The sequence below is a fragment of the Apodemus sylvaticus genome, chromosome 1 (assembly GCF_947179515.1).
Source record: "Apodemus sylvaticus chromosome 1, mApoSyl1.1, whole genome shotgun sequence".
NCBI classification, from domain to species: domain Eukaryota; kingdom Metazoa; phylum Chordata; class Mammalia; order Rodentia; family Muridae; genus Apodemus; species Apodemus sylvaticus.
In genome coordinates, this window is record NC_067472.1 from 169,548,055 (window position 1) to 169,572,393 (window position 24,339).

Sequence of the window (24,339 nt, forward strand, 5' to 3'; positions counted from 1 at the left end):
CAAACCAGACACCTCCAGATCAAGGGGTGGAGGCTGTCCTGTCTCCTGTCCTCTGGGAGAGGCCGTTGCCTTACCCTACCCTCTGTCTTCCCCAGGATACACCCCACGCTGGACACTGATGTTTCTAGGAGCACATTTATTCAGAGAAATAGATGCAGTTCTTGCCAGGCGGCCAGGTCAGGGCTCCGGAGTCTCCAGCATGTCAGCCAGGGCTCTGGATAGAAGAATGCAAAGGTTAGTTAGCCAGGTGCAGAAGCCATTTCGCCATCTTGAGCCTGACCATTTCATAGAAGAGAACACAGAGTCCCGAGTGGCTCTTTTTAACTCAGTGGGCCAACCCTTGTCCAAACGGGTCCCTTGAACAGCATTCTTTCCCACCTCAGCCCCACACACTTACTGATAGAGAGAGGAGGAGAAATAGTCCACGTAGCTTCCTGTGAGGGAGCAGAGAGAGAAATGGTTTGAGGGGCCTCCTGGAGGGGGAGCACTCAAGGCAGGTGCAGAGACGTGGTGCTCAGCCCTCTACTAACTCCTGCTTCACACAAACTCTTCACACAGACTCTTCACACAAGCCCTTCCTGCTTCGGACCCTCCAGCAGCCCCGCCCTTCAGTGTCATTCACTTTGGTCCCCACTCACTCCTCCACTCACTCCTCCGACTACCTGTCAACATTTCCTCCATCTTAGCCTGAGATAATCAGATCTGACCACACGACCTTTGCCAAGGCCACACCCCCTACCCCACCCATTTAACCGCAGCTCCCACACAGCCTTGTTTCACAGCTCAGGTTGGCTCCCACCGCACTAGGATTCCCTGTGTCGCCCTGCCCCTCTATGGTCGGCTGCCTCTCTCCCTTTGCTGCTCACCTGGAGTGCAGAGCGTGTCACAGACCAGCGGGCAGAGGTAGCAGAATTGGCAGTGCTGAGGGCAGGGAGAGAGCCTGGTCAGGGGGCTGAGTCGGGGACAAAGATGAGGAAGGACCACCCAGGGTCTGAGGCTAGGTGGGGGAGGAGGTGATGAAAGGCCAGGACAGGATCGTGCTTTAGGCACTCCAGTGGTCCCAGACATCTTGGGACCTGAGCTTGGGGCTCTGGGCAGGTCTCACCTGACACTGGTCACAGTGCTCCCCCATGTTCTCCTCATCACAGTGACAGCTTTCACATTCAGTACATCGCTGGGGATAGGAAGAGCCTGGTTAGGGGAGCCCCTCACCCCAAATCCCTCCGGAGATGATCACTTCAGCTGTTGACTTCCATGTCTGAACTCAGAGTCATCCCCCTCTTCTCTGGGGGCACCACCCACCCTGGTTTTCCATCTCAAGACAACCCCGAGCCCACGTGACCCCAGTGCCGGTGACACACCCTGTGACCCTCACCTGGAGACCTTGACCTTGGTTGCCCCAGTGTCCCCACCCCAGCTTTGGTCTCCAGCTTGTTCTGGAAGCCTTTGTTTTTGCCCCCCCCCCCACGCCCAGGTTCCCAGGCCTCCCACGGCGCCCCAGGGTGTGCTGGGGGCATCTGGGCCGGGGACCTACATTGCAGAAAGAGCAATAACCACACAAGGACCCTGGCTGGTAATTGTCATACTCCTGGACATCCTGCTGACCTGTGGGGACAGGGGGATAACAGTGACTGCAGTTGGCCAGCTCTGCCTCCCCCGCCCTGCCCCGACCCCCTGGAGCCAGGTCACTTACCTGTGACCTCATGGCTCTCCTCCTCACTGGAATCTTCTCTGGCCACCTCCCTCCCAGCCAATGGGTTTGGGATAATGGTGAAAGGTAGCAGGTTTTCCTCCAGGATCTCTCCCTCCTCCTCTCCCTCCTCCTCCTCCTGCTTCCTGTGATGGCTCAGTGGAGTGGAAACTGCTGCCCTGTCTACCTTGCTCTCTTTCTTATCTTTTTCTTCCTCTTCTTCATCTTCCTGGCTCACGGGGAGGCCATGGCCCTCCTCTTCCCCCTCCTCCTCTTCCTCCTCCTCCTCTTCCTCCTCCTCCTCACTATGGGCTTCTCTCTGCTCCGGCTCTTCATCGCCCTCTTGAGAGCTCTGGTCATCTTCCTTCCTTGATTCTCCCGCACCGGGCCCGGTGGCCTGCAGGGGCTGATGACCAATCCCTCCCTGGATGGGTTCTCTGTGACCCTGCCTGGCCCTCTGATCTTGATCTCGTAGCCTGTGGCCGGGGTCCTTGTGGCCAAACTCAGTAGAAATGTCTTCATCACCCTCCCTGGAGACTCTGTGGTGGTGGTGGTGGCCTGGGATTTCATTCATATATTCTTCTAAAGAGTCCTCCTCCTCGTCACCGTGATGGCCTTGGGGTCGGTGGCTATACTTGACTGTTGCTTCTTCTTGACTCTCGCGTCCAAGACCATGGTGAGCATGTCTGGGAGACTGGCGCCAGTGTTCAGTGGATGCGACCTCATCTTCTTCTTCCTCGTTTTGGTGGCTTTGGTGGCCATGGCTGGGGACATGGTGGTAGTCTTCTTCTGAGTCATCTTCCTTCTCATGGCCTCTGTGTCCGTGGGCTTCGTGCACATGTTCAGTAGAGTCATCGTCACCATCCTCATCATCGTCATCATCATCATCTTCATGGCCTCGGTGTCCATGCCTGGAGACAGGATGATCATCTTCATCTGACTCGCCCTCATCTTCTTCCTTCCTGTGGCCTTGGGTCTGGTGCCTGTGCTCAGTGGAGTCTTCATCATCTTCATCATCATCATCATCATCATCATCATCATCTTGTTCCTTTTTGTGGCCTTGGTGGTCCTGGGTCTGGTGTCCATGTTCACCAGAGTCACCCTCCTCATCATCGTTTTCGTCTTCCTGGTCTTGAACTCTGTGGGCGTGACTGTCTTCACCGGAGTCCCCATCCTCTTCCTCCTCGTGGTCCTGATGTCTGTGAGCTTGGTGTCCGTGCTCAGTGGAGACACCATTGTCATCATCTTCATCTTCATCACTGTGGCCTGGGTGCCTGTGGCTGTGATGGAGTCCGTCTCTGTCCTCTGAGGGGCTCTGGTGACCATGAGCCTGGCGCTTATCATCAGAGTCCTCCATCAGACCCCCCCTCTCCTCCTCCTCCTCTCCTCCATCCTCATCTTCCTCTCCGTGGCCATGGTGGACATGTCTGGGGACGTGACGGTGATACTCACTGGAGACAGTGCCAGCCTCGTCTTCATGGCTGTGGCTCCTCTGTCTGGGGAAGTGGTTCTCTGCAGAGTCCCCTAAATCGTCAATGTTATGTCCCTGGTGCCCACGGGCCTGGCTAACGTGCCCTCTGAAGACCTCTCCAGAGACATTGTCCTCCCCAGCCTCGTGGCCAGGGTACCTGTGGTCTTGAACCCGGTGGCCGTATTCCCTGGAGAAGTCTCCACCCTCTTCTGTGCTGTCTCTGTCCTTCTCACCTTGGTAGCCCTGGTGAATGTGGTGGCCAAACTCAGTTGACAGGTCCTCTGAGGACCCAGGAATACCCGCATTGTTGTTCCAGTTGCCGAGGCCCAGCCCAGCCCCTCTCAGCTCCTGGGCCACCCCTGGAGGGACCAGCAGGATGGCCATTGTGGCCCAGAGGAGACAAGTGTGCAGCCATGGCCCCTGGAAGCCCATGGGGACTGTTAGCAGCTGAGGTCGGACCAGGCTGGCTTCCACTGCCTCCGATGGCTCCCTGCGCCTTTTTGGTTTTGACTTTCCGATTGTCTCTTTTTCGTGGTGTGACTCCCACTCTCTGCTCCTCTATCGTTCTTGGGTCTTGGATGACCCTCTGAGGATGTCCCCTTTGGAGCTATGACCCTGGTTCCAGGACCTCCCTTCCCACTGCTGGGCCAATGAGACCTGTCCCCTCCCCTTCTTGCGGCTAAATTTATCCAGAGCCTAAGTTATTCTGGTAACTCCCTGCCTGCCCCTCCCCTCCTGCTCCTCTGGCTCAGGACTGGGTGGTGGAGGGGTCTTCACGGCCAGGAGGGGGGCAGGGACTTGACAAGTTCAAGTTTGGCATCTTTAGCTCAAAGGCTAGACTTTTAGAGTGTCTTGCTGGGAAAGCCTAGGGCTCTGGAGAGGGGGTGCGCAGGACAGGGACTCCTGCAAGGTAAACACTGGGGAGAATGCAGGCAGAACGGGACATTTGCTGTGACAGTGGTGTCACACAGAAGCTGTGGAAGAGAGTGAAGGAATCCTGTCCCCAACACCCCATGACCTCCTCTCCCTGGAACTCAGATCTGGGGGCAGGGGACCAGACCAGTGCTATAAATACAACAGGGGGGAGGGGTTAGGGGCTCAGGTTACTAGGCCTCAGCTGTCCCCACCAGAGGGACTTGGCTGTAGACAGGTGTCACTGCTCTCTCCGAGGGCCAGCGGCACCTACCCCACATTTGTCAGTATACCCAGGGTCTTTGGGTTTTTGTCCTTTATGAGTCAAGCCCCTCCCCCCCATTATAGTCACTGTTCTGAGGGTCCCTGTTTCTTCTCAGGATTCTAACCCCTCCTCTCCTACTGTGTCTTCCCTGATCTTTCTCTTTTGGTCTCACTTCCTCTCTCTTTCTGTGTGTGTGGTGTGTGTGTGTGTGTGTGTGTGTGTCTGTCTGTCTGTCTGTCTGTATGTCTGTCTCTCTGTCTCTGATCTGTGTGTTTTGTCTCTCTCTGTGTATCCCTGTGTCTCTGTCTCTGTGTGTGTCTCTCATTCTCTCTGTCTCTGTCTCTCTCCTCTCTGATTCTGGGACTCTGTCGCTCTGTCACTGCATTTCTATCTGTCTCTATCTCTGGGTATTTCATCCTTTCTCCGTATCCCTGCCCTCGTCCTTTCTCTCTCTCTCTCTCAGTTTCTGTCTCTGTCTCTCTCTGGGTCTTTCTCTCAGTCTCTGTCGCTCCGAGTCTATGTTTGTCCCACGGCTGATAGCTATCGTGTGTCCCACTCTGCTTCCTTCCTTCCTCCGTTTGCTCTGCCTTCCAAGTCTTGGTCTTTCGTGTCCCCCAAACCGATCCCAACCGTGGTCTGGTTGCAGAATTTGTCCCTCCTCCGTACCGCCCTCTCCCCGCCTCCGGTGACGTGTCCCAGGACTCCCCGCCCCGGGCTGGGCTGCAAAGTTGCGGATCCGGTTTGGTCGGGCGGGTCGGCGGCTGGAGGAAATACACAGAGCCCCAGGGGCTGCGTTGGCAGCATGGTGGGGCCGGAGAAGGAGCAGGTATCGCACAGCGCGGGGCTGGGAGTTTGTGGGGTCCAGAGGCGGCGCCGGCTCCGCGGATCCGGGTCAGATGCTGCAGGGACTGGACCAGGAATTCCCAGACCGAGCTACATGGGTTCCTGGCTAAGCCCAGTGTCCCAGGGGCGCGCGGGTTGTCTTCGAATCCTGTGGGTCTAACCCGAGTCCCTGCCCTGCCCTTCTTGTTCCGGTTCTCAGAGCTGGATCCCTAAGATCTTCAGGAAGAAGGTGTGCACGACGTTCATAGTGGACCTCTCCGATGATGCGGGGTGAGCAGTTCGCGGCTGCTGACCTGGCAGCGTAGGTTCGCGGGCCCTGCCCACTGCAAACAGGCTCCGCCCCCAGAGACCGGCCTCGCACCACTCAACGCAGACCAGGCTGCCCACCACCACAGGCATCCCTTCACTGCCCACCGCAGGGGGTCTTGGTGCACAGACATACCCCACCCATCACAGAAGCCCCCTCCACCCCGCTCAACAGCCAGGCCCCGCCCACCAAGGACATTCCCGCCCTCACTTGAGGCAGACCCTTCCCCTCCCGGTGTTTTGGGACACCCTGTTTAGGGCACACCTCAATTCTGCATTCCCCTCTAAGTGGAGATGGGAGGTGTGTAAACGCTTCGGGGATCCGTTCTGTGTCTCGGTGTCTCGTCATATGTCTCTTTGTGTCACGTTGTCTCTGCTTCGGCTTTCTGTGTCATTCCGGCTCAGCGAGTGTAGCCACACAGCCCTGCCAGTCTTCCATAGCTCTGCAGCTTTGGGGTAGTAATTCCCTTCTTGGGCTGCGCTTGGCACCTGGGCACGGACTGCACCCAGTCCCTTCTGGGGCTGCCGTAAACTAAACAAGGTCACTCTGGGATGTTTCTGGAACTCTGCCCACCACCTAATAAACACCCGGAAATATCTGCTACTCCCACGAGAAGAGGGCAATTCCCACTGCGTGCCGGGCTGTGCTGTGGGTGCCGGGGACAGGAGCACGCCCTATGGGGTTCTTGGCTGCATCTTGTACTCCCTAGCTGGGTCCGGCTTTCCCTCAGTTCTCAGGGTGGACTTTTGGCCTGGGGCAGGGTCATCTGCTTTCCTTAGTGTGACTTTATCAGGAGCCTGTTGTCCCACCACTGTGGGACAGGGAAATGCTGTGTAAATAAACACAGATATGGCTTACTGGTGGGTGTGGCAGAGGATCACCCAGATAGAGTGACTGAAGTCGGTGGGAGCAGGTGGGCCACAGGTGTCATTGGGAAGCTGGTACAGTTCAGTGCTCTGAAGGTGACTCTGGGCCTTGGAACTCGGTCGAAGTCCCCCCCAAGGACAGCCCCGCGTGGCTGGCTGGAAAGCAGAGCAGAGTTCAGGCTGTAGAGAATGCTGTGAGTGAGAAGGTTGGTGTGAGACCTCTGGGGAGCTCTCAGAGGCCACCCTGGGTGTGGCTTCCCGCGGCTGGGTAGGCTCTGCAGGTGTAAGCTGTGTGAGGGTGGGTAGGAATTCAGAAAGGTGAGGAGAGATTGGGGACCATCACCAAGATGATGAGCCCAGGTTTGGGAAGGGATGCTGAGTGCTGCTGGCCCTTCTGCCTACGTGATGGGCCTTGGCGAGGGGCGTGGGGAGGATTGGGACCCAGTTGGTACTTAGCAGAAGATTGAGGTTCATTCTGGTGTCTGAGAGTCCCAGCTATAGGTGGAAATTGAAACCATGGAAGCAGGTGAGGAAAATACAAAGGCCTCCTCCCCTCCCTTCCTTGGCCTCCTCTTCTTTCCTTCTTACACCTGGGCTTAGGCTGTAATCCAGTGGAAGCACACCTACTTAGCATCTGTTGGGTTTCGTTCCCAGGACCTAAAACCCAAACCCAAGAAACCTGTCAAGTGTGGCGGTACAGAACTGTTACTAGGTCCAGCACTCAGGAGACTGAGGCAGGGGATTACTGTAGTTCTGAGACCACCTTGGGCTACCCAGGCAGACCTTAAAAAAAAAAAAAGCAAAAAAAAAAAAAAAAAAAAACCCTAACAGCACCAGAAAGCAACCAGGGGTTGCAGTGATGCTCTGTGGTTAAGAACCCTGGCTGCTCTTGGGGAAGACAAGCACTCAGTTCCCAGCACATTGGTTGCAGCTCACGAGCGCCTGTAACTCCCATTCCAGGGGATCTGATGCCCTCTTCTGGCCTTCACAGGTACTGCATGCATGTGGTATACAGATGCACATGCAGTCAAATCCTCACCCACAAAATAAGAAACCAAAACACTCACCCAACACCGCCACCCCCAATCTCTGAACGCCATTAAGACAAGTGCTAGCCGTGGCCATTTGCCTCCTTTCCAGAAGGTTCTTAACTGTCACTCTCGGCCTCTGGGGTCGTTGGGCTAGAGTATCCTGAGGGGTAGGCAGGAGGCTAGCGTGGATCTTAGGTGCTCTGAGGGCGGCAGAGGGGAAAAAGAGCCACCATGGGGGTTGTATTACAGTTCTGAGGAGAGGAAGGACCAGGCCAAGGTTTCCAGAAGGGGTGCATTCCATGGTGGCCAGCCACCTCCTGACAGTGAGATGACACCTGAATGGAGCCATTGTGTCTCACAGCCACACGGAGGAGCAAAGGTGACAGGAGGCAGGCAGGCACAGGGAATGTTACCAGAACCTGCTGTCTTCTGTGATGGTGATGTTCACTGCCCATGTTCACTGCATGGTGACTAGCAGTGGTGATGGAGCCCTGAGCTTCGGACTGTGTGGCGAGAAACCGAGTTTTCCTTTGATTTAATTTCGTGTGCGCTCCTGAGCGCAGGTGCGAATGTGTGCTTTCGTGCACACAGAGGCCAGAGGACAACCTCAGGTAGTGTTGCTCACACACTGGGTACCTCGTTTTGTAAGACAGCATCTCTCTCTAGCTTGGGGTGACCTGGCTAGCCCCAGGGGGCCTTCTGTCTCCTCCTCCTCCCCGGCACTGGGAGTACAACTTGTTTGTGGGTCCTAGGGATAACCTCAAGGTCTCCTCTTCTCAAGGTGGGCACTTGCTCCCTTGAGCTTCCTTAACTCGTTAGGTTAAGATATAAGGAGCCTGTGAGGACGATGGGCCCCTGGGGCCGAGTGCTGTGGGACCCGATGTCCCACAACGTTCCATGCAGTGGTTTTGACTAAAAGATAGAGGGAACGGGGGGTCCAAGAGTCAGGTCCTGGTGGGTAAGAGGATTAAGTGGGGAAACACTGAAGCAGGTCAGGGTCCCCTGGCATTAGAGAAGGAGGGCGTGTCCCTTATTGTAGCTCTGGAAGGACAACAGGCCATCTGTGTGGACCTGACGTGTGTCCTGTGTATGACCAGGACCATGGCCTGCCTCACAACATCACGTCCTTATGCCAGGTGCGTACTGGTACGTACTGGTGTATACTGGAGTGCACTTGCTATCCCAGCACTTAGGAGGTGGAGCAGGAGTTCAAGGGCAGCCTGGGCTACAGAGTTAGTTTTAGACCAGCTTGGGCTGTTGAAAGACCAGAGGTGAATTGCCGCAGCGATGACTCAGTGGTTAGAAGCACCAGTTGCTCTTGCAGAGGACCTGAGTTCGGTTCCCAGCATCCATGTGAGGCCTCACAGCCATCTTTAACTCCAGTTCTGGGGAATTCAATACCTTCTCCCAGACCCCACAGGCACCGTGCATATGCATATGTGGTGTGCTGACATACAGGAAGACAAATATTCATACATATAAAATATAAAAACAGTGAAGAAAACCACACCCCTCCAGGGCTTGGGGATACAGTTCAGTTACTAGAAAGCTTACGTAGCTTGCGCTCAACCCAGGGTTCTGTCCCCAGCACTAAAATAAGCCAGGTGTGGTGGTGCATACCTGTAATTCCAGAACTCTCGAGGCTGAGGCTGGAGGATCAAAAATTTGAGGCCCAAAATAAATAAATAAGAAATAATTTATGATCAGCTTTGGCTATTGGAAGTTTGAGGCCAGCCTGGGCTACTGAGAGCCTAGTCAAAAAACCACCCCACCCCCATGCCTCGATCACTGGTTCAGCTAACTTCTGAAACTGCAACTGAGCCCCACTATTTGAATTCCTTCCAGAATCAGGTCAAGGAGAATTAGCCAGGTTTTTTTCCCCAAGTGCCTGCTCCTCACTCTTGGAAACTAAGGTGACAGTCACCAGAGTCCAAGGGACAATTGTACATTTATGAGTTTTAAATATTCCTTTTGTTATTTTTGACATTTATATTTAATTTATCTGTATAGGAATTTTTCCTGTGTGTGCGCACGTGTGCGCGTGTGTGTATATATGTGTGTTTGTGTGTGTGTGTGTGTGTGTACCACAGGCGTGTATCGTGTCCGAGAAAGCCAGGAGTGAGCGTTGGATTCCCCGGGTCTGGAGTTACAGATGGTTGTGAGCCACCATGTGGGTGCTGGGAATTTATTTCGGGCCTCCTGTATGCACTTTTAATACTGAGCCATCTCTCCAGCCCACTGCGCCCTATTTAGAGAGGAAGAACTTCTATCTGAGGAGACAAGAAATGCAAACCGTCATCTGTTGTCTGTTTCTCAGAGCTAGAAGGGATGGAGCTGGGAAGAGAAGGGTTGTACTGGGCTCAGTGCACGGTGAATAAGGCGATTTATGCCGGGCGCTGCTGCCTTTCTGCCTGGGGCCGGGCGAGGCGGGCAGACAGGCCGGTGCCCGCCGAGCGCCCTCCTCACAGTTAAGGAGCTCTGGAGAAGGAGCGGCTTTTCGCGACTGTGAAATTCTGAGTTATTTAAAGCTCTGGAGTTCACGCAGCTGGGGCTGGTCGCTGTCCTCGCTTCAGGAAACGCTGTGATTTCCTTGGCTCCTCTGAGTTCTGTGGAGCTTTTACTATCTTTGTATCTTTGGAGAAGGAAATTGAGTTTCAGAGAGGTCAAGATGCTTGCCCCGAGATGCACAGTGACCTCAACTTCCAGGACCAGACTCTCTTTGAATCGTTCTTTCCTTTCTTTCTTTCTTTCTTTCTTTCTTTCTTTCTTTCTTTCTTTCTTTCTTTCTTTCTTTCTTTCTTTCTAATTTTATTTTTTGAGACAGGGTTTCTCTGTTGCCTAGGCTATCTTAGAATTCTCTGTATATCAGGCTGACCTCAAATCGGTATTACAGGTGTGTGCCACCATGCCTGCCCCCTTCCTTCCTTCCTTCCTTCCTTCCTTCCTTCCTTCCTTCCTTCCTTCCCTTCTTTTCCTTTCCTTTTTTCTTCTTTTTCTCTATTATTATTATTTTTTGGTTGAATCATTCTTTAAATTTTCTTTTCCATAGTGTATGTCCTTCTCTGGGGGTTGCAAGGGCACCTGCGGACGGCCGTGTGCTAGTCTTGATTCTCATCCTGCAGGCCACTCTCCCCATCCTGGCTTACTTGGGTTGAAGCCTGGCTCTAAGCACTCTCACCTCACTCTCTTCTCCAGACAGTCCGAACCAAGGCTGGGTTTGTAGACTCCGTCTCTAGGGATGCAGGGCCGCATGTGGACAGGACATTTGTACAGGATGGATTCAGTGGGGACACCCAGGGTTCATACTCTACCCTCATGCCCCCCAGAGGGACCTTGTGCCAGTGTGGGCAACCTCGGGATGCCCACCCCTCTGTGGCTGTGGAGGATGCCTTTGGGGCAGCCGTAGTCACCGAGTGGAACAGTGACGAACACACCACGGAGAAGCCCACAGACGCCTACGGGGACCTGGACTTCATGTACTCTGGCCGAAAGCCCAGCAACGTGAGGCCTGCATGTCTGGGGCGCCAGGCTGGGTGGGGCTGGGGCAACGCCGAATGTGTCTCCCCAATGGTCTCCCCTGTCTTTGTGTGCCTGTGTCTTAAGCGTCCCCCCCCCCCCAGGTCCTTGCAGCCTCCCTGTCTATCTGCTTCTCTCTAGGTCTCTGCTCTCTCTCTGGGCCCCTGCATTTGTCTGGCTGTCTCCTGCTGTCTCAGTCTCTCTTCCTCCTGTGTCCACAGTTCCTCCGGCTGTCTGACCGCACGGATCCGGCCACTGTGTACAGTCTTGTCACACGCACTTGGGGCTTTCGTGCCCCAAACTTGGTGGTGTCAGTGCTGGGGGGGTCGGGGGGCCCCGTGCTCCAGACCTGGCTGCAGGACCTTCTGCGTCGTGGGCTGGTGCGAGCCGCCCAGAGCACAGGTGACCACGGGGTGGGGGGTGGGGTCTGTGCCTCCTGGGCCTTGTCCCCACCGTTGCCCTGGGAGGAAGACATGACTCCCCTTTCTGTGACTTTGCTCACTGTTTTCCACTCTGTCCCTCCCTCTGTCTTACATAGGGGCCTGGATCGTCACTGGAGGACTGCACACAGGTATTGGCCGGCATGTGGGCGTGGCTGTGAGAGACCACCAGACCGCCAGCACTGGGGGCAGCAAGGTGGTGGCCATGGGTGTGGCCCCCTGGGGAGTGGTCCGGAACAGAGACATGCTGGTCAAACCCAAGGTGGGAATGCGGTTAAGAGAAGAGCCCTGTCCTGAAGTGCTGGTCTGAGGGAGGAGGGCAGGGAGTGATCCTGAATTCTGAGGGAGGAGGCTGGGAAGGACTACTGGGTCTAAGGAAGTCTGGGGAAGATCCTTGGGTCTGAGAGAGGAGGTCAAGGTCTGCCTTGGGTCTGTGGGGGGGAGTGTCATGTCCCTTCTAAAAGACTTCTCTGTCTGGCATTGTCCTCAGGGCTCATTCCCTGCAAGGTACCGATGGCGTGGTGACCCTGAGGATGGAGTTGAGTTCCCCCTGGACTATAACTATTCTGCTTTCTTCTTGGTGGATGATGGCACCTATGGGCGCCTGGGTGGTGAGAACCGCTTCCGCCTTCGGTTTGAGTCCTATGTGGCTCAGCAGAAGACTGGAGTGGGAGGTGAGTGAAATTTGTGTTCTGAAGCCAGCACACAGTGCTCCACGGCCAGGTGTGGTCAAGACTGCGCAACTTTCTTCTGTTAAGAGTCTTGTCCATGCTGGGGATGGCAGCACAGACCTTTAATCCCAGAACTTGGAGGCAGAGGTAGGCAGAGCTCTGTGAATTTGAGGCCAGCCTGGTCTACACAGGATAGCCAGAGTTATAGAAAAAGACCCTTTCTCAAAAGTAAAATAAAATGGAATACAATAAAGGGGATGTAAAGAGGTGGATCAGTAATTAAAAACACTTGCTGCTCTTACAAAGGACCTGAGTTCCATCTCCAGCACCCTCTTTGGTCAGCTCCCAGCTGCCCTTAACTCCAGCCCCAGGGGATCCAGGCTCCCTCTGCTGGCCTCCATAGGCATGGCACTCACAGGCACATACACACAGAGACACATACACATAGACATACATCCACAAGAGTTTTTAAAAATTGGTTTTGCCATGTGGTGGTACACACCTTTAATCCCAGCATTTGGGAGTCAAAAGTAGGTGAATCTCTGAGTTCGAGGCCAGCCTGGTCTACAGCGTGAGTTCCAGGACAGCCAGGGCTACACAGAGAAACCCTGTCTCAAAGGTGAAAGATACTACTCTTGAAAATTTTTCTAGGTACAGAATACTCACAAAGTAATAAGTTGAAGGACTTTTAAGTTTGGATCCACTTATGCCACAGCTTTCAAAAACAGAATAGGAGAAGGCCGAAGCCTTGACCTTCCTCTGTGTGTTCAAATCCTCAGACCTGCAGGCTGCTCCCCCGCCTCTCACGTGTCTGTGTGAACATAGCGTGAGGCTCCCATATACCCCTAGGACCAGAAATGTTTTCTGTTTCAGGAGTTTTGTATACATTTTACCTGTTGAGCATCCTAAACATAAAAAAAAGTCAGAAATCAAAGATGTTCTCCCCAAATCTTTATTTGAGCTTTGCGTGAACACCTGCCAAGCATTTCAGATGGGGTTGTTGCAAATTAACATGTGACCTTGGACCATGACTTCCTTTCAGTATCGTGACAAATGTCACCCTTGGTGTAAACTCTACTTAACAAATTGAATCATTAGAAGCAACATAAAGGGCTGGAGAGATGGCTCAGTGGTTAAGAGCACTGACTGCTCTTCCCAAAGATCTGAGTTCAGTTCCCAGCAACCGCATGGTGGCTCATAACCATCAGGACTGGGATCCGATGTCCCCTTCTGACATGCAGGTGTATATGCAGATCTACTCTTTTTAAAGAAATGCTATGTAAAAAGGAAAAAGAAGAAGGGGCATGAGAAGAAAAGTTCCAGGTGTTGTGGGGTACACTTTTAATTTCAGTGATCTGCAGGCAGAGGCAGGCGGAGCCCAGGGAGTTCCAGGTCTACATAGGGAGTTCTAGGACAGGCAGAGCTATATATAAAGAGACCTTGCCTCAAAAAAAAAAAGTGAGTTATCGTTTCCTGATTGCCCCCCCACACACACACTGGGGTATGAATACGTTTTCCATATACAATCTTCGTCTCCTTTTCTTTTTCTCTCTTCTCTTCTTCCCCCATCCCTTCCTCTTGGCAATCCTGCTGTCTCAGCCTCCCCAGTGCTAGGATTACTGGGGCGTGGCATTTGTTTCTCCTTTTTCTGGTGGTGCTAGACATCATCCATTTCATTTCTCTCGGGGTGCATTCACTTCTTTACCTTCTCTTTCTGCCACGCCGGGCTGGCAGCTGAACCCGGGCTGTGCGCACACTGTGCAGGCGCCAGACCATGTGCGCTACATCCCCAGCAGTCCCAGTTCTTGTAATATGGATGACAGTCCGCATGTGGGATTTTCCCAGGTGACAAACGCTAGGGAGTCACACATTTGAATTACTTGGCACAGGTAACCGTGGTGAATGCGTGTGTTTGTGTGTGGTCTCATGTGCAGATGTGAGTTCTATGCAGGTTTTATATCTCACGTGGCCTGACTCGAAACCAGACCTCCATAGTCACTCTCCTATCCCTGTCCTAGGATGATGCCATGGCCTAGGGAATACTTACAAAAGAAAGCTCATAGGTTCAGAGCTGTAGCCTGTGGTGGCACACACGGTGCCCTAGAAGCGGCTGCTAGTTCCACATCTGGATTCTCAGGCAGCAGGAAGAGACAGGGTAACACTGGCCTTGACTTGAACGCCTGAAACCTGACCGCCCAGCCCCAGTGACACCCTTCCTCCAACATAGACCACACCTTTCTGACCCTTCTTAAATAGTGTCACTCCCTGGTGACTAAGATTCAAATATGTGAGCCAGTGGGGCCATCCTTGTTCACACCAGAACAATGACTTTCTATTACTTTGCAGCAGTTTTCACTTTTGTCAAGAACACATGACCGCGGGGCCAGCGAGATGGCTCAGTAGGTGGTGGTGGGGGGCACTTGCTGCTAAGCCCAGCGATCTAAATCTAATCCCTGAAACCCACGAGGTGCAAAGAGAGACTCCATCTCTGCCAGTTGTCCTCTGACTTAGACACACATGGGCGCCGTGGCACACACAAAAACACGTGAAATAAATTAATCTAAAAGAGAGAGGAAATAGTTTTAGCTGCATGTGGTGATACTTGGGAGGCCGGAGCAGGAAGGCCATAGAGCAGTGGGCTGGGCTACAGAGTGAGACCTTGTCCCCTAAAAACACAAACCAGTGAGAGCAGCAACAACCACAAGAACACACACTGGAATTTAACCGTCTTGTTTGCTTCTGTTCCACCTTCAGCCCGGAGCTCCAGGATGCTGTGATGCCACCCAGCCCAGTGCAATCTGTTTGATTATTTTACTGGGGTGGAATCCAACCGCCATTCCCTTGTGTGCTCTGACTGTTGGACTTTGTTAATGGTTTTATGGTGCTGAGATTACCCAGCTATTTATATTCCCTTCCTCTTCCACTTGAACTCTCACCTCACTGGCCTTTGGAATGCTGAGCCAATCATGAGACTGACTTGGGAGCCAAGAATCCAGGTCCCAAGCGCTGCTCCCATCTGGAGTTAAGATGACCGGCCTGGACTTCTGGACCTGGTGCTGTCATCCCCAGCACCCTGTAGAAGGATCAGAAGTTCAGGGTCATCCTTGGCTATGTAATGAGTTAGAGGACAGTTTGAGATGCCTGAGGCTTTGCCTTAAACTATATGGGGTCACCGGGTGGTGGTGGCGCACGCCTGTAATCCCAGCACTCTGGGAGGCAGAGGCAGGCGGATTTCTGAGGTCAAGGCCAGCCTGGTTTACAAAGTGAGTTCCAGGACAGCCAGGGCTAAACAGAGAAACCCTGTCTCGAAAAAACTAAAAAATACAATATATATATATATATATTGGGGTCCGGGGGTGGTCTGGGGGTGCTGAGGCATAACCTGACAGGTATGTGCTTGTGGCCCAAGAGTGAGGACCTTACAGTTCACATCCTGTTGGGTGCAGCAGCTCCCATCTGCAATTCCTGCTCTCCTGTGGTGGGATGGGGGACAGAGGCTGCTACCTTGGTGTATAACAAGGGACCCTGCCTCAAATCAAGGTGGGAGGTGAGGAGCCACACCTGCGCTTGTCCCCTGACCTCCTCACTCACATATGGCACGTGCACACCTGGATTCATGTACACACACACACACACACACCATACAACACACACACACATTAAGAATAAAGTCCAGTCTGGATTCATGCACACACACACACACACCATACAACACATACACACATTAAGAATAAAGTCCAGAGAGTCTGGATTCATGCACACACACACACACACACACACACACCATACAACACATACACATTAAGAATAAAGTCCAGAGAGTCTGGATTCATGCACACACACACACACACACACACACACACCATACAGCACACACACATTAATAATAAAATCCAGAGAGTCGTTAGCAATTAATGGTACCTGCTGCCAAGATTAATCAACGAGATCTATCCTCAGGTCCCACGGAGTTGAAGGAGAGGACAGACTCCCACAAATTGTCCTCTGACCTCCACAAATTGGTGAACACCATCCTCCTAACAATATATAAATGAATAATAAAAAATTTTCAAAGAAGGAGGACAATTCCCTTGACTCTTGGTCCAGGGTTGGGACCAGGTCAACGTCTTCCCCAAGGGATTCCTGGGAAATGTAGTTCTTTCCCATCCCCAGAAAAGACCGATAGAAGGTGACCACGTTTGCCTTTCCCCCTTTCTCTCAGGGACTGGAATTGACATCCCTGTGCTCCTTCTTCTCATCGATGGAGATGAGAAGATGCTAAAGGTATCTGGAGCTGCCTCCCTGGTTTTGAGGAGGGAGGAGAGCTGAGGGCCAGTTCTCGGGGCAGGCGATAGGCTTAGGGACGCGGGACGCGGGACCAGAGCGCTGAACCCTGACTGGCTCTCTTTGCTTCTGAAGCGGATAGAGGACGCCACCCAGGCTCAGCTCCCCTGCCTCCTGGTGGCGGGCTCCGGGGGTGCTGCAGACTGCCTGGTGGAGACCCTGGAAGATACTCTGGCACCAGGGAGTGGGGGGCTCAGACGAGGCGAGGCCCGGGACCGGATTAGGCGTTACTTCCCTAAAGGAGACCCCGAGGTCCTTCAGGCCCAGGTATGGCACTGTGGAGCCATGGAGGGAAGGGCTGGGCACCCTGACTGGCAGGTCCTGAGGGTAGATGGACCCACAGCGCGGAGCCAGGGACTAGAGCTCTGCGTTCTGCAGGTAGAGAGGATCATGACCCGAAAGGAGTTGCTGACGGTCTATTCCTCAGAAGATGGCTCCGAGGAGTTTGAGACTATCGTTTTGCGTGCGCTTGTGAAAGGTAGGATGGACCTTCCATATTGGCCTTGTCACCACAGCTGGGCCGTCTCCACCCTCCATCCTCTATGCCTAAGGCCACACCTCTCTTTGTATGTCCTATGTCTTTCCTGTTTCCTGGGTTTCTGCTAGATGCTGTTGGCCTTAGATGCTCTCTTTGTTTTCAACCACCTACTTCCCTGTTGGATTCACCCATCCATGTTCCATTAATCCTTTCCTATTTTCGTCTACCCACCACTCCATTCGTCCTTCATTCTTCCATCCATTTTCTGTCTTTTTATCCAGCCTCCCACCCATCTACCGCCCACTTATCCATCCATTCCCCTATCCATCTATGTATCCTTGTATCGATCCTCTATCCATCATCCACTCATCCACTTGTCCATCCATCCATCCACTTGTCCATCCATCCATCCACTTGTCCATCCATCCTCCCACCCATCCATCCATCTATCCACTTGTCCATCCATCCATCTACCCATCCACTTGTCCATCCATTCATCCATCCATCCATCCATCCATCCATCCATCTATCCATCCATCCATCCATCCATCCATCCATCCATCCATCCATCTACCCATCCACCCATCCACCCATCCACTTGTCCATCCATTCATCTATCCACTTACATATCTATCCATCCATCCACCAACCTATCTATCTACCCATCCATACATCTAGTCATGCATTCAATCATTCACCTAGCTACCCTCCCCCTCGTCATCTATACATTCACCCACAAGCCCACCTATCCATTTATCCACCTTAGTTATTCACCACCCACCAATCCTTTAACTATTCATTGACACATCCATTAACAATCCACTTATTCGCCTTCCCATGCACCTTAAACCTCACCATTCTGAGGTGTGCATGTGGGTTGTAAGCTTGGCTGATGAGGCTCATGTGACCACTGCCACCGCCTCAGGCTCAGGGGGAAGAAAGAGATTTTGCACTAGTCCCCAGGCAGCAGCTCTGTGTGGCTGAGGATGGAGGTCTGTGCGATGTGGTCTCTAGCGTGGGATGTTTCTGAGGAGACGAGAGGCCTGGAAGCACATACTTGGCAGAGAGTGCGGGCGGCAAGGGAGGCAGGCCCTACCAGCTGAGCACTGGAGGCCAGGACTTCCCCTGAGAGGCAGGGGTTGTGGGGGGACCAAGACCAGGCTGTGTTCAGGAGGTCCCTGTGGAGCAGGCAGGGCAGCCTGGCGAGGAGAGATGAGACCACGAGCGGAAGAGGAGACCGAAGTGACGCAGAGCATGCATGTAGCGCTTGAGATGTGCTAAGGCCGCTGGGGCTGGGTGCGAGGCGCAGTGGCTCGGGGGCTTGTGGGCTATGGGGCATACAGGGTGGATCCTGGGATTTTGCCTTGCTGACTTCAAGAAAATGGGCGCAGGACAAGGTGAGCAGGAAAGTTCCGGGCAGGAGGCGCTGGGGACAGGGAAATTTCTTTGGAGGGAACATATGTCCAAAATCTTCATCCATCCACTCACCAATTTCTTCTTCCAGCCTCCGCACCACTGCCCTGTACCCCTCAGTCTCTGCATCCACAGCCTATCCACACACCAGACTCTTCACCCATTCATCCGTGGTCAAGCAGGATCAACCTTCTGCTTTCTTTCTCTTGACACTTTGGAAGAAGTACAAGAAAAGCACAGAATGACAGTTCTTCTCACTCGCGACATATTTTTGCTTTTCAAAATGAAATGGGAAGTCGTATGATCCTGGGCGTGCTCACCTCCCCTCTTTGAACCTCTGTTGGCCCAGACATTAACCTTAGGGAATGCTGGGCAAACTGGAGATGGCCACCATTTGGAATCACTTGTCACCGTTAACAGCTGGCATTGCTGTCAACGCCAGGGTCTCTCTGACTCCAGTTCTATAGATGAAGAAACAGCAAAATGGACACACCCTCTGTCCCCACCCTTCCCCTGAGCCCCGCCTCTCCTTTTCATCCCTCCAGCCTGTGGGAGCTCTGAGGCCTCCGCCTACCTGGATGAGCTGCGTTTGGCTGTGGCTTGGAACCGCGTGGACATCGCCCAAAGTGAACTTTTCCGTGGGGACATCCAATGGCGGGTGAGGAGTCAGGACCCAGGCCCATTTCCCTTCCTGACTGAGCTCTTGGACACCTGGTCCTGTCTTCCATCATGATCTTTCCGGCCTTCCCTCAACTGGCCACTCATCTCTGGTTCTTCCTCTGTCCCTGATTTGTTCCTGTGTCTCTGTCTACCCACCCTTCCATCATGCACATGCTGTCCACCCATCCATCTCTCTAGCCACCCATGCAGCAATATTCACTCAACCATTCTCACTCTTTCACCCACCAGCCTACTCCATATATCAATCCTCCCATGAATCCTTTCCTCCATCCAGCCACCAACCCATCCACCCATCCATTTATTTGTCCATCCACTATTATAAGTCAGTCAGTCAGTCAGTCCAGTCAGTCAGTCAGTCAGTCAGTCCAGTCTAGTCAGTCAGTCAGTCAGTCCAGTCAGCCAGTCAGTCAGTCAGTCTGTCAGTCAGTCTGTCTGTCTATCATGCTTCGCTTGCGGCCTCTGTCTCTTGTCCTCCATTTCTGAGTTGCCCCGGCACGTCTGCCTCAGGTCACCACAGTCCTGTCTCTTTCCCTCACACAGTCCTTCCACCTGGAGGCGTCTCTCATGGATGCCCTGCTGAACGACCGGCCTGAGTTTGTGCGCTTGCTCATCTCCCACGGCCTTAGCCTGGGACACTTCCTGACCCCCGTGCGCCTGGCCCAGCTGTACAGTGCAGTGTCCCCTAACTCACTGATCCGCAGTCTTCTGGACCAGGCGTCCCATGCTGGTGGCAGCAAATCCCCTCCCGTAAATGGAGCTGTAGAGCTCCGGCCTCCTAACGTGGGGCAAGTTCTGAGGAGTCTGTTGGGAGAAACGTGTGCGCCGCGGTACCCCGCCAGGAACACCCGCAACTCCTATCTGGGCCAGGACCACAGAGAGAATGTAAGGCCCGTCAAGGCTGGGGGTGCATGGCGGGGCTGCATCTGGGAGGGGGACAGGGCTTTGGGAAGAGGGGTGGTAAGATGGGAAAAGGCAGTGTTTGAGAGAGGGTGTGGTAAGCCCAGGGCGGGGCTAGCTCTTGCTAGCCTTCTCCGTGTTTTCAGGACTCTCTGCTTATGAGCTGGGCAAACATGCAACCAGCAATGGACGCAAGCTTTGAACAAGCCCCCTGGAGTGACCTGCTTATCTGGGCCCTGCTGTTGAACCGAGCCCAGATGGCTATTTATTTCTGGGAGAAGGTAAATGTTCCTCCTCATTCTGGCATCCCGCAGATCTCACCGTGGCCTCTGTGCTCAGAGACACCAAGGCTCTGTAGACTGATCTGACCTCTGACCTCTGACCTCAGCCAAGTTGCACTCAATCTCTGTCTTTCTTTCTTTTGTGGTGTTTTGAGGCAGGGTCACATATAGCCCAGGTTGGCCTTGAAGTTGATATTAGCCCAGGATGACCTTGAACATGTGCTACTACTATCCTTGGTTCCTGCAGTATTGAGAATCAAACTCAAGACTTTGTGCGTTATAGGAAAGCAGTCTACCCAGAGGATACTGCTGTCCCCAGCCCTAGCTTTAATGTGCATGCACAAACACACACACACACACACTCTGAATTTTTAAAAGATGTATACAATGATGATATTATCTTCTCAGACTGCACTCAGTGCCCGGGAAAAGGGCACTGCAGTGCTGCAGGCCACCACTGGGCCATGTCACATCTTTGATGGGATGACAGTGACCCTGTCTATTAGCAGTGAACATTTGCTCGGGTGAACCCTTGGCCTTAATGACTCCATTAACTTTTTGTTTTCTTTTTTGGTTTTTTTCAAGACAGGGTTTCTCTGTGTAGCTCTGGCTGTCCTGTAACTCACTCTGTAGACCAGACTGGCCTCAAACTCAGAAATCCACCTGCCTCTGCCTCCCAGAGTGCTGGGATTACAGCTGTGTGCCACCACCGCCTGGCTATTAACTTTTGATCTTCCACAATCCTAAGATTTCTCTCCATTCCTTCCTCAGACTTTACTGCAAGGTCTAACCTCACCACATCCTCTTTCTCTGTCTCCTCAGGGCTCCAACTCAGTGGCCTCTGCTCTTGGGGCCTGTCTCTTACTCCGAGTGATGGCTCGTCTAGAGTGGGAGGCTGAGGAGGCCGCGCGGCGGAAGGACCTTGCTGCCACATTTGAAAGCATGAGCGTGGGTGTGTGGGGCAGGGTGCCGCGGGTGCACACAGGCGCCTCCCGGCTCCTTCTGACCTCTGACCTCATCTCTGTCCTTGTCCCCAGACCTCTTTGGAGAGTGTTACCACAACAGTGAAGAACGAGCGGCCCGCCTTCTTCTGCGCCGCTGTCCCCTCTGGGGAGAGGCCACCTGCCTCCAGCTTGCCATGCAGGCTGACGCACGAGCGTTCTTTGCCCAGGATGGAGTTCAGGTGAGCGTGTGACTCAGACAACCATGAGCCCCACCCCTGGAGTCCACTGTCCCTAGAACAATGCTTCATAACCTTTGAGGATCAAACAGCCCTTTCACAGGGGTCGAATATCTTATATTTACATTTAAGATTCATAACAGTAAATCCTGTGGTGGCGGCACATGCCTTTAATCCCAGCACTTACAGGCCAAAAGGCAGGTGAATCTCTGAGTTGGAGGCTATCCTGGTCTATAGAGTAAGTTCCAGGATAGCCAGGGCTATACAGAGAAACCTTGTCTCAAAAAAAAAAAGTATTTTTGTGTAACAGTAGCAAAATTACAGTTATAAAGTAGCAATGGGAATTTTATAGGTCATAGCATTAAGACCATTGAGAAAATGTTTCTTCATAAGACCAATCATCTATAATATCCTTCTCCCCTCCCCCTTTCCCCCTCCCACCTCTCAATCCTCCCCATCCCAGGCAGTGTTGTTGCTACCAGGAACTACCATTTCTCACACAGGAAGTCCCTCATTCTCACAGGGGAGTTCCTCTCCTCCTAAAGGAAGGGCCAGGTTCTCAACAGGAAGCTCTTTCCTCCTTTTTCTGAAATGTGTGTGCACTGGTGTTTTGCCTGCATGTATGTGTATGTGCGAGTGTGAGATCACCTGGAACTGGAGTTGTACACAGTTGTGAACCACCATGTGGTTGCTGGGAATTGAACCCCTGTCCTCTGGAAGAACAGCCAGTGCTCTTATCCACTGAGCCACCTCTGCAGCCCACCTTCCCACTTTTAAGCTGTTTGTAGCTCTGCATCCGCACAGTTAGAAGGTTCCTAGGGATATCACCTAATGTTTTAGATAAACACAAGCTTTGGTTTAGGAAATCGTTCCCAGAAGAAAAACCCCGTCACCCCCCACAATCTCACTAGTCGTGACATTAACATTTTGAAAGCTACCAGTATCATGAATTGACATCTGACAGGAGCTCAAACATTCCCACACTCGCAACAGGAAGTCCTGTCTACTCTAACAGGAAGTCTGGTTTGTCCCAACAAGAGGTCCTGCTGCCTTGTTCATTGAGATGACTTTAGCAGTGTTTCAAATGCTAATCCCGAGTCCTGAGTCCCCTGCTTTCAGCATGGTGGAGCTCATGGATTCCAGCTCTGCTTATTTCTGTCTGTCTGTCTGTCTGTCTGTCTGTCTGTCTGTCTTTTGCCAGTCTTGTGTGTGGGGAGGAGAAAATACTCACCCTCTTGGGTTAAGTGATTTGGTCCACACAGAGTGCTGGGCACAGCATCTGCCCTATAATGTCAAAGGTTGGCTGCTCTGGGCCTGGAGGAGCGGTTCACTGGGACAGGGCACAGGCTGCTCTTGCAGGGAACAGTCAGATCCTACCATCCATAAGGCAGCTCACAGCCATCTGTAACTCCAATTCTATGGCCTCTGAGGTCCTCTCCTTACCTATCTGGGCACCAGGCACGCCATAGTGTTAATCCCACGGGGTGAGAATAAGATTACTACCACAGTTTTTGAGCTGAATTTGAAACACTTTTGTTTTATAGCTTTCTTAAGCACGGTAACTTAAACTTAAAATACAATCTTAGCCCCCACAATGGTGCACAGACACGCGGGCAGGCGAAACGCCCACACACAATCAAAGAGAAATCGGCTGTTCCACTTTCCTGGCTGAACCTGAGGAGGTTGCCTCTGACGGCTGTGCCCCCACGCTCTAACGGTTGAGACCCCATATGGACGCTTGCTCTCGCCCTGGTGGTGGGACTCCAGCCCTCGTGAGGGTCTCGGGTTGGGTGCTGTGCAGGTGGACTCTAATACTCCCGCATTCCACAGTCTCTGCTGACACAGAAGTGGTGGGGGGAGATGGACAGCACAACTCCCATCTGGGCCCTGCTTCTCGCCTTCTTCTGCCCGCCTCTCATCTACACCAACCTCATCGTCTTCAGGTCAGTGCCGCGGCCCCGCCTCAGTCCCTCGCTCCTGCTCGCTTCTCTCTGCCCTGCCTTTGCGTTACCTCTCTGTGCGATTTCTCTACTTTCTAGGCCATGGCTGTGGAGGCGGGCACTGTTTGTGGTAAACTAAGTCTGGGTCTTTCTCAAGAACCCCTCTATTTCTTACTCTGTGTCCTGGCCCTCACGGCAGGAAGTCAGAGGAGGAGCCCACACAGAAGGACCTTGACTTCGATGTGGACAGCAGCAGCAACGGAGCAGGTCCTCCTGGGTGAGTGACAGCCCAGCACTGTGGGGTGAGGGCGCCACCACGGGCAGCTTTAGGACCTTGTGAACTCCCACTTCCTGTCAGGCACTGGAGCAACAATCCTTAAGGGCTTCTTCTGACCTCCACCTTTCTTAGTTCGCCCACTCACATGCAGGGCAAACACACACATACACAGCTAAAATGCTAAAAATTGTCTCTGCCCACAAGGATGTTGCGATCACAAGAACTCAGCATGGGTTGGGCTACCTGTGGTCTCCAGCCCTTGGTTGCTTAGGGAGTATTTATTTGCTTTTCTAGTCTGTTTCTGCCCCTGGGGCCCTTGCTCTGTCACTATGTTGCAGTCCCCATGAAGATCTTTTAAAGACCAGGCTCCATAGGTGTAGTTACTAAGTACTTGTTCAAACAAACAACACAAAACCTTCAGGAAAACAAAAGAAACATCAAGGAGTCAGCCAGTTAGCTGCCTAGCACACAAGCGAGAGGAGCTGAGTTCAGATTCCCAGCATCTGTAACAAAATCTGGGCGTGGCAGCGCATGCCTGTACTAGCCCTGTGGGGACAGAGAAGGAAGGAAGGATCCCTGGGGCTTTATGGGCTGGTCTGTGTAGCTGAATCAGCAAGTCCTGGGTTAAAACTAAGAGGGAAAGTGATTGAGGGACACATCAAACCCCGGCCTCTCAGCACCTGTCCTGGGTTCTTAGGCCGGTTAATAAAATAATTTAGAAGCCGGGCGGTGGTGGCGCACGCCTTTAATCCCAGCACTTGGGAGGCAGAGGCAGGTGGATTTCTGAGTTCGAGGCCAGCCTGGTCTACAGAGTGAGTTCCAGGACAGCCAGGGCTATA

At 53.0% G+C, this 24,339-nt stretch overlaps 2 protein-coding genes across 7 annotated transcripts in view; one reads left to right on the top strand and one right to left on the bottom strand.

The window, feature by feature from the left end:
- Nucleotides 1-121: 121 nt before the first annotated feature.
- On the bottom strand, nt 122-3,603 carry Hrc (histidine rich calcium binding protein). The gene is made up of 6 exons (XM_052178750.1): nt 1,694-3,603; nt 1,535-1,605; nt 1,106-1,174; nt 867-921; nt 398-434; nt 122-214 (listed from the first exon to the last, which is right to left on the bottom strand). The coding sequence occupies exons 1-6, from the start codon at nt 3,591-3,593 to the stop codon at nt 178-180; spliced, it is 2,169 nt and encodes a 722-aa protein (XP_052034710.1). The 5' UTR covers nt 3,594-3,603; the 3' UTR covers nt 122-177.
- A 1,455-nt stretch (nt 3,604-5,058) lies between these two features.
- The window catches only part of Trpm4 (transient receptor potential cation channel subfamily M member 4), a 28,811-nt gene continuing 9,530 nt past the window's right edge, over nt 5,059-24,339 (top strand). For 4 of the 6 annotated variants that reach the window (XR_007974344.1, XM_052163174.1, XM_052163183.1 and 1 more), the window contains exons 1-16: nt 5,059-5,164; nt 5,381-5,451; nt 10,712-10,886; nt 11,123-11,303; nt 11,440-11,603; nt 11,832-12,015; nt 16,232-16,293; nt 16,429-16,620; nt 16,732-16,831; nt 18,790-18,902; nt 19,466-19,807; nt 19,969-20,103; nt 20,926-21,055; nt 21,141-21,286; nt 23,114-23,226; nt 23,423-23,500. Coding sequence is in view for 3 of the 6 variants with exons in the window: in XM_052163174.1 (XP_052019134.1) it covers nt 5,141-5,164; nt 5,381-5,451; nt 10,712-10,886; nt 11,123-11,303; nt 11,440-11,603; nt 11,832-12,015; nt 16,232-16,293; nt 16,429-16,620; nt 16,732-16,831; nt 18,790-18,902; nt 19,466-19,807; nt 19,969-20,103; nt 20,926-21,055; nt 21,141-21,286; nt 23,114-23,226; nt 23,423-23,500 (2,210 nt within the window). In the remaining 3 variants the exon portion in view is untranslated. Of the gene's footprint in view, nt 5,165-5,377; nt 5,452-10,711; nt 10,887-11,122; nt 11,304-11,439; nt 11,604-11,831; nt 12,016-16,231; nt 16,294-16,428; nt 16,621-16,731; nt 16,832-18,789; nt 18,903-19,465; nt 19,808-19,968; nt 20,104-20,925; nt 21,056-21,140; nt 21,287-23,113; nt 23,227-23,422; nt 23,501-24,339 lie in introns of those variants that run through there. The other 2 variants (XR_007974345.1, XR_007974346.1) reach the window with 2 other exon arrangements.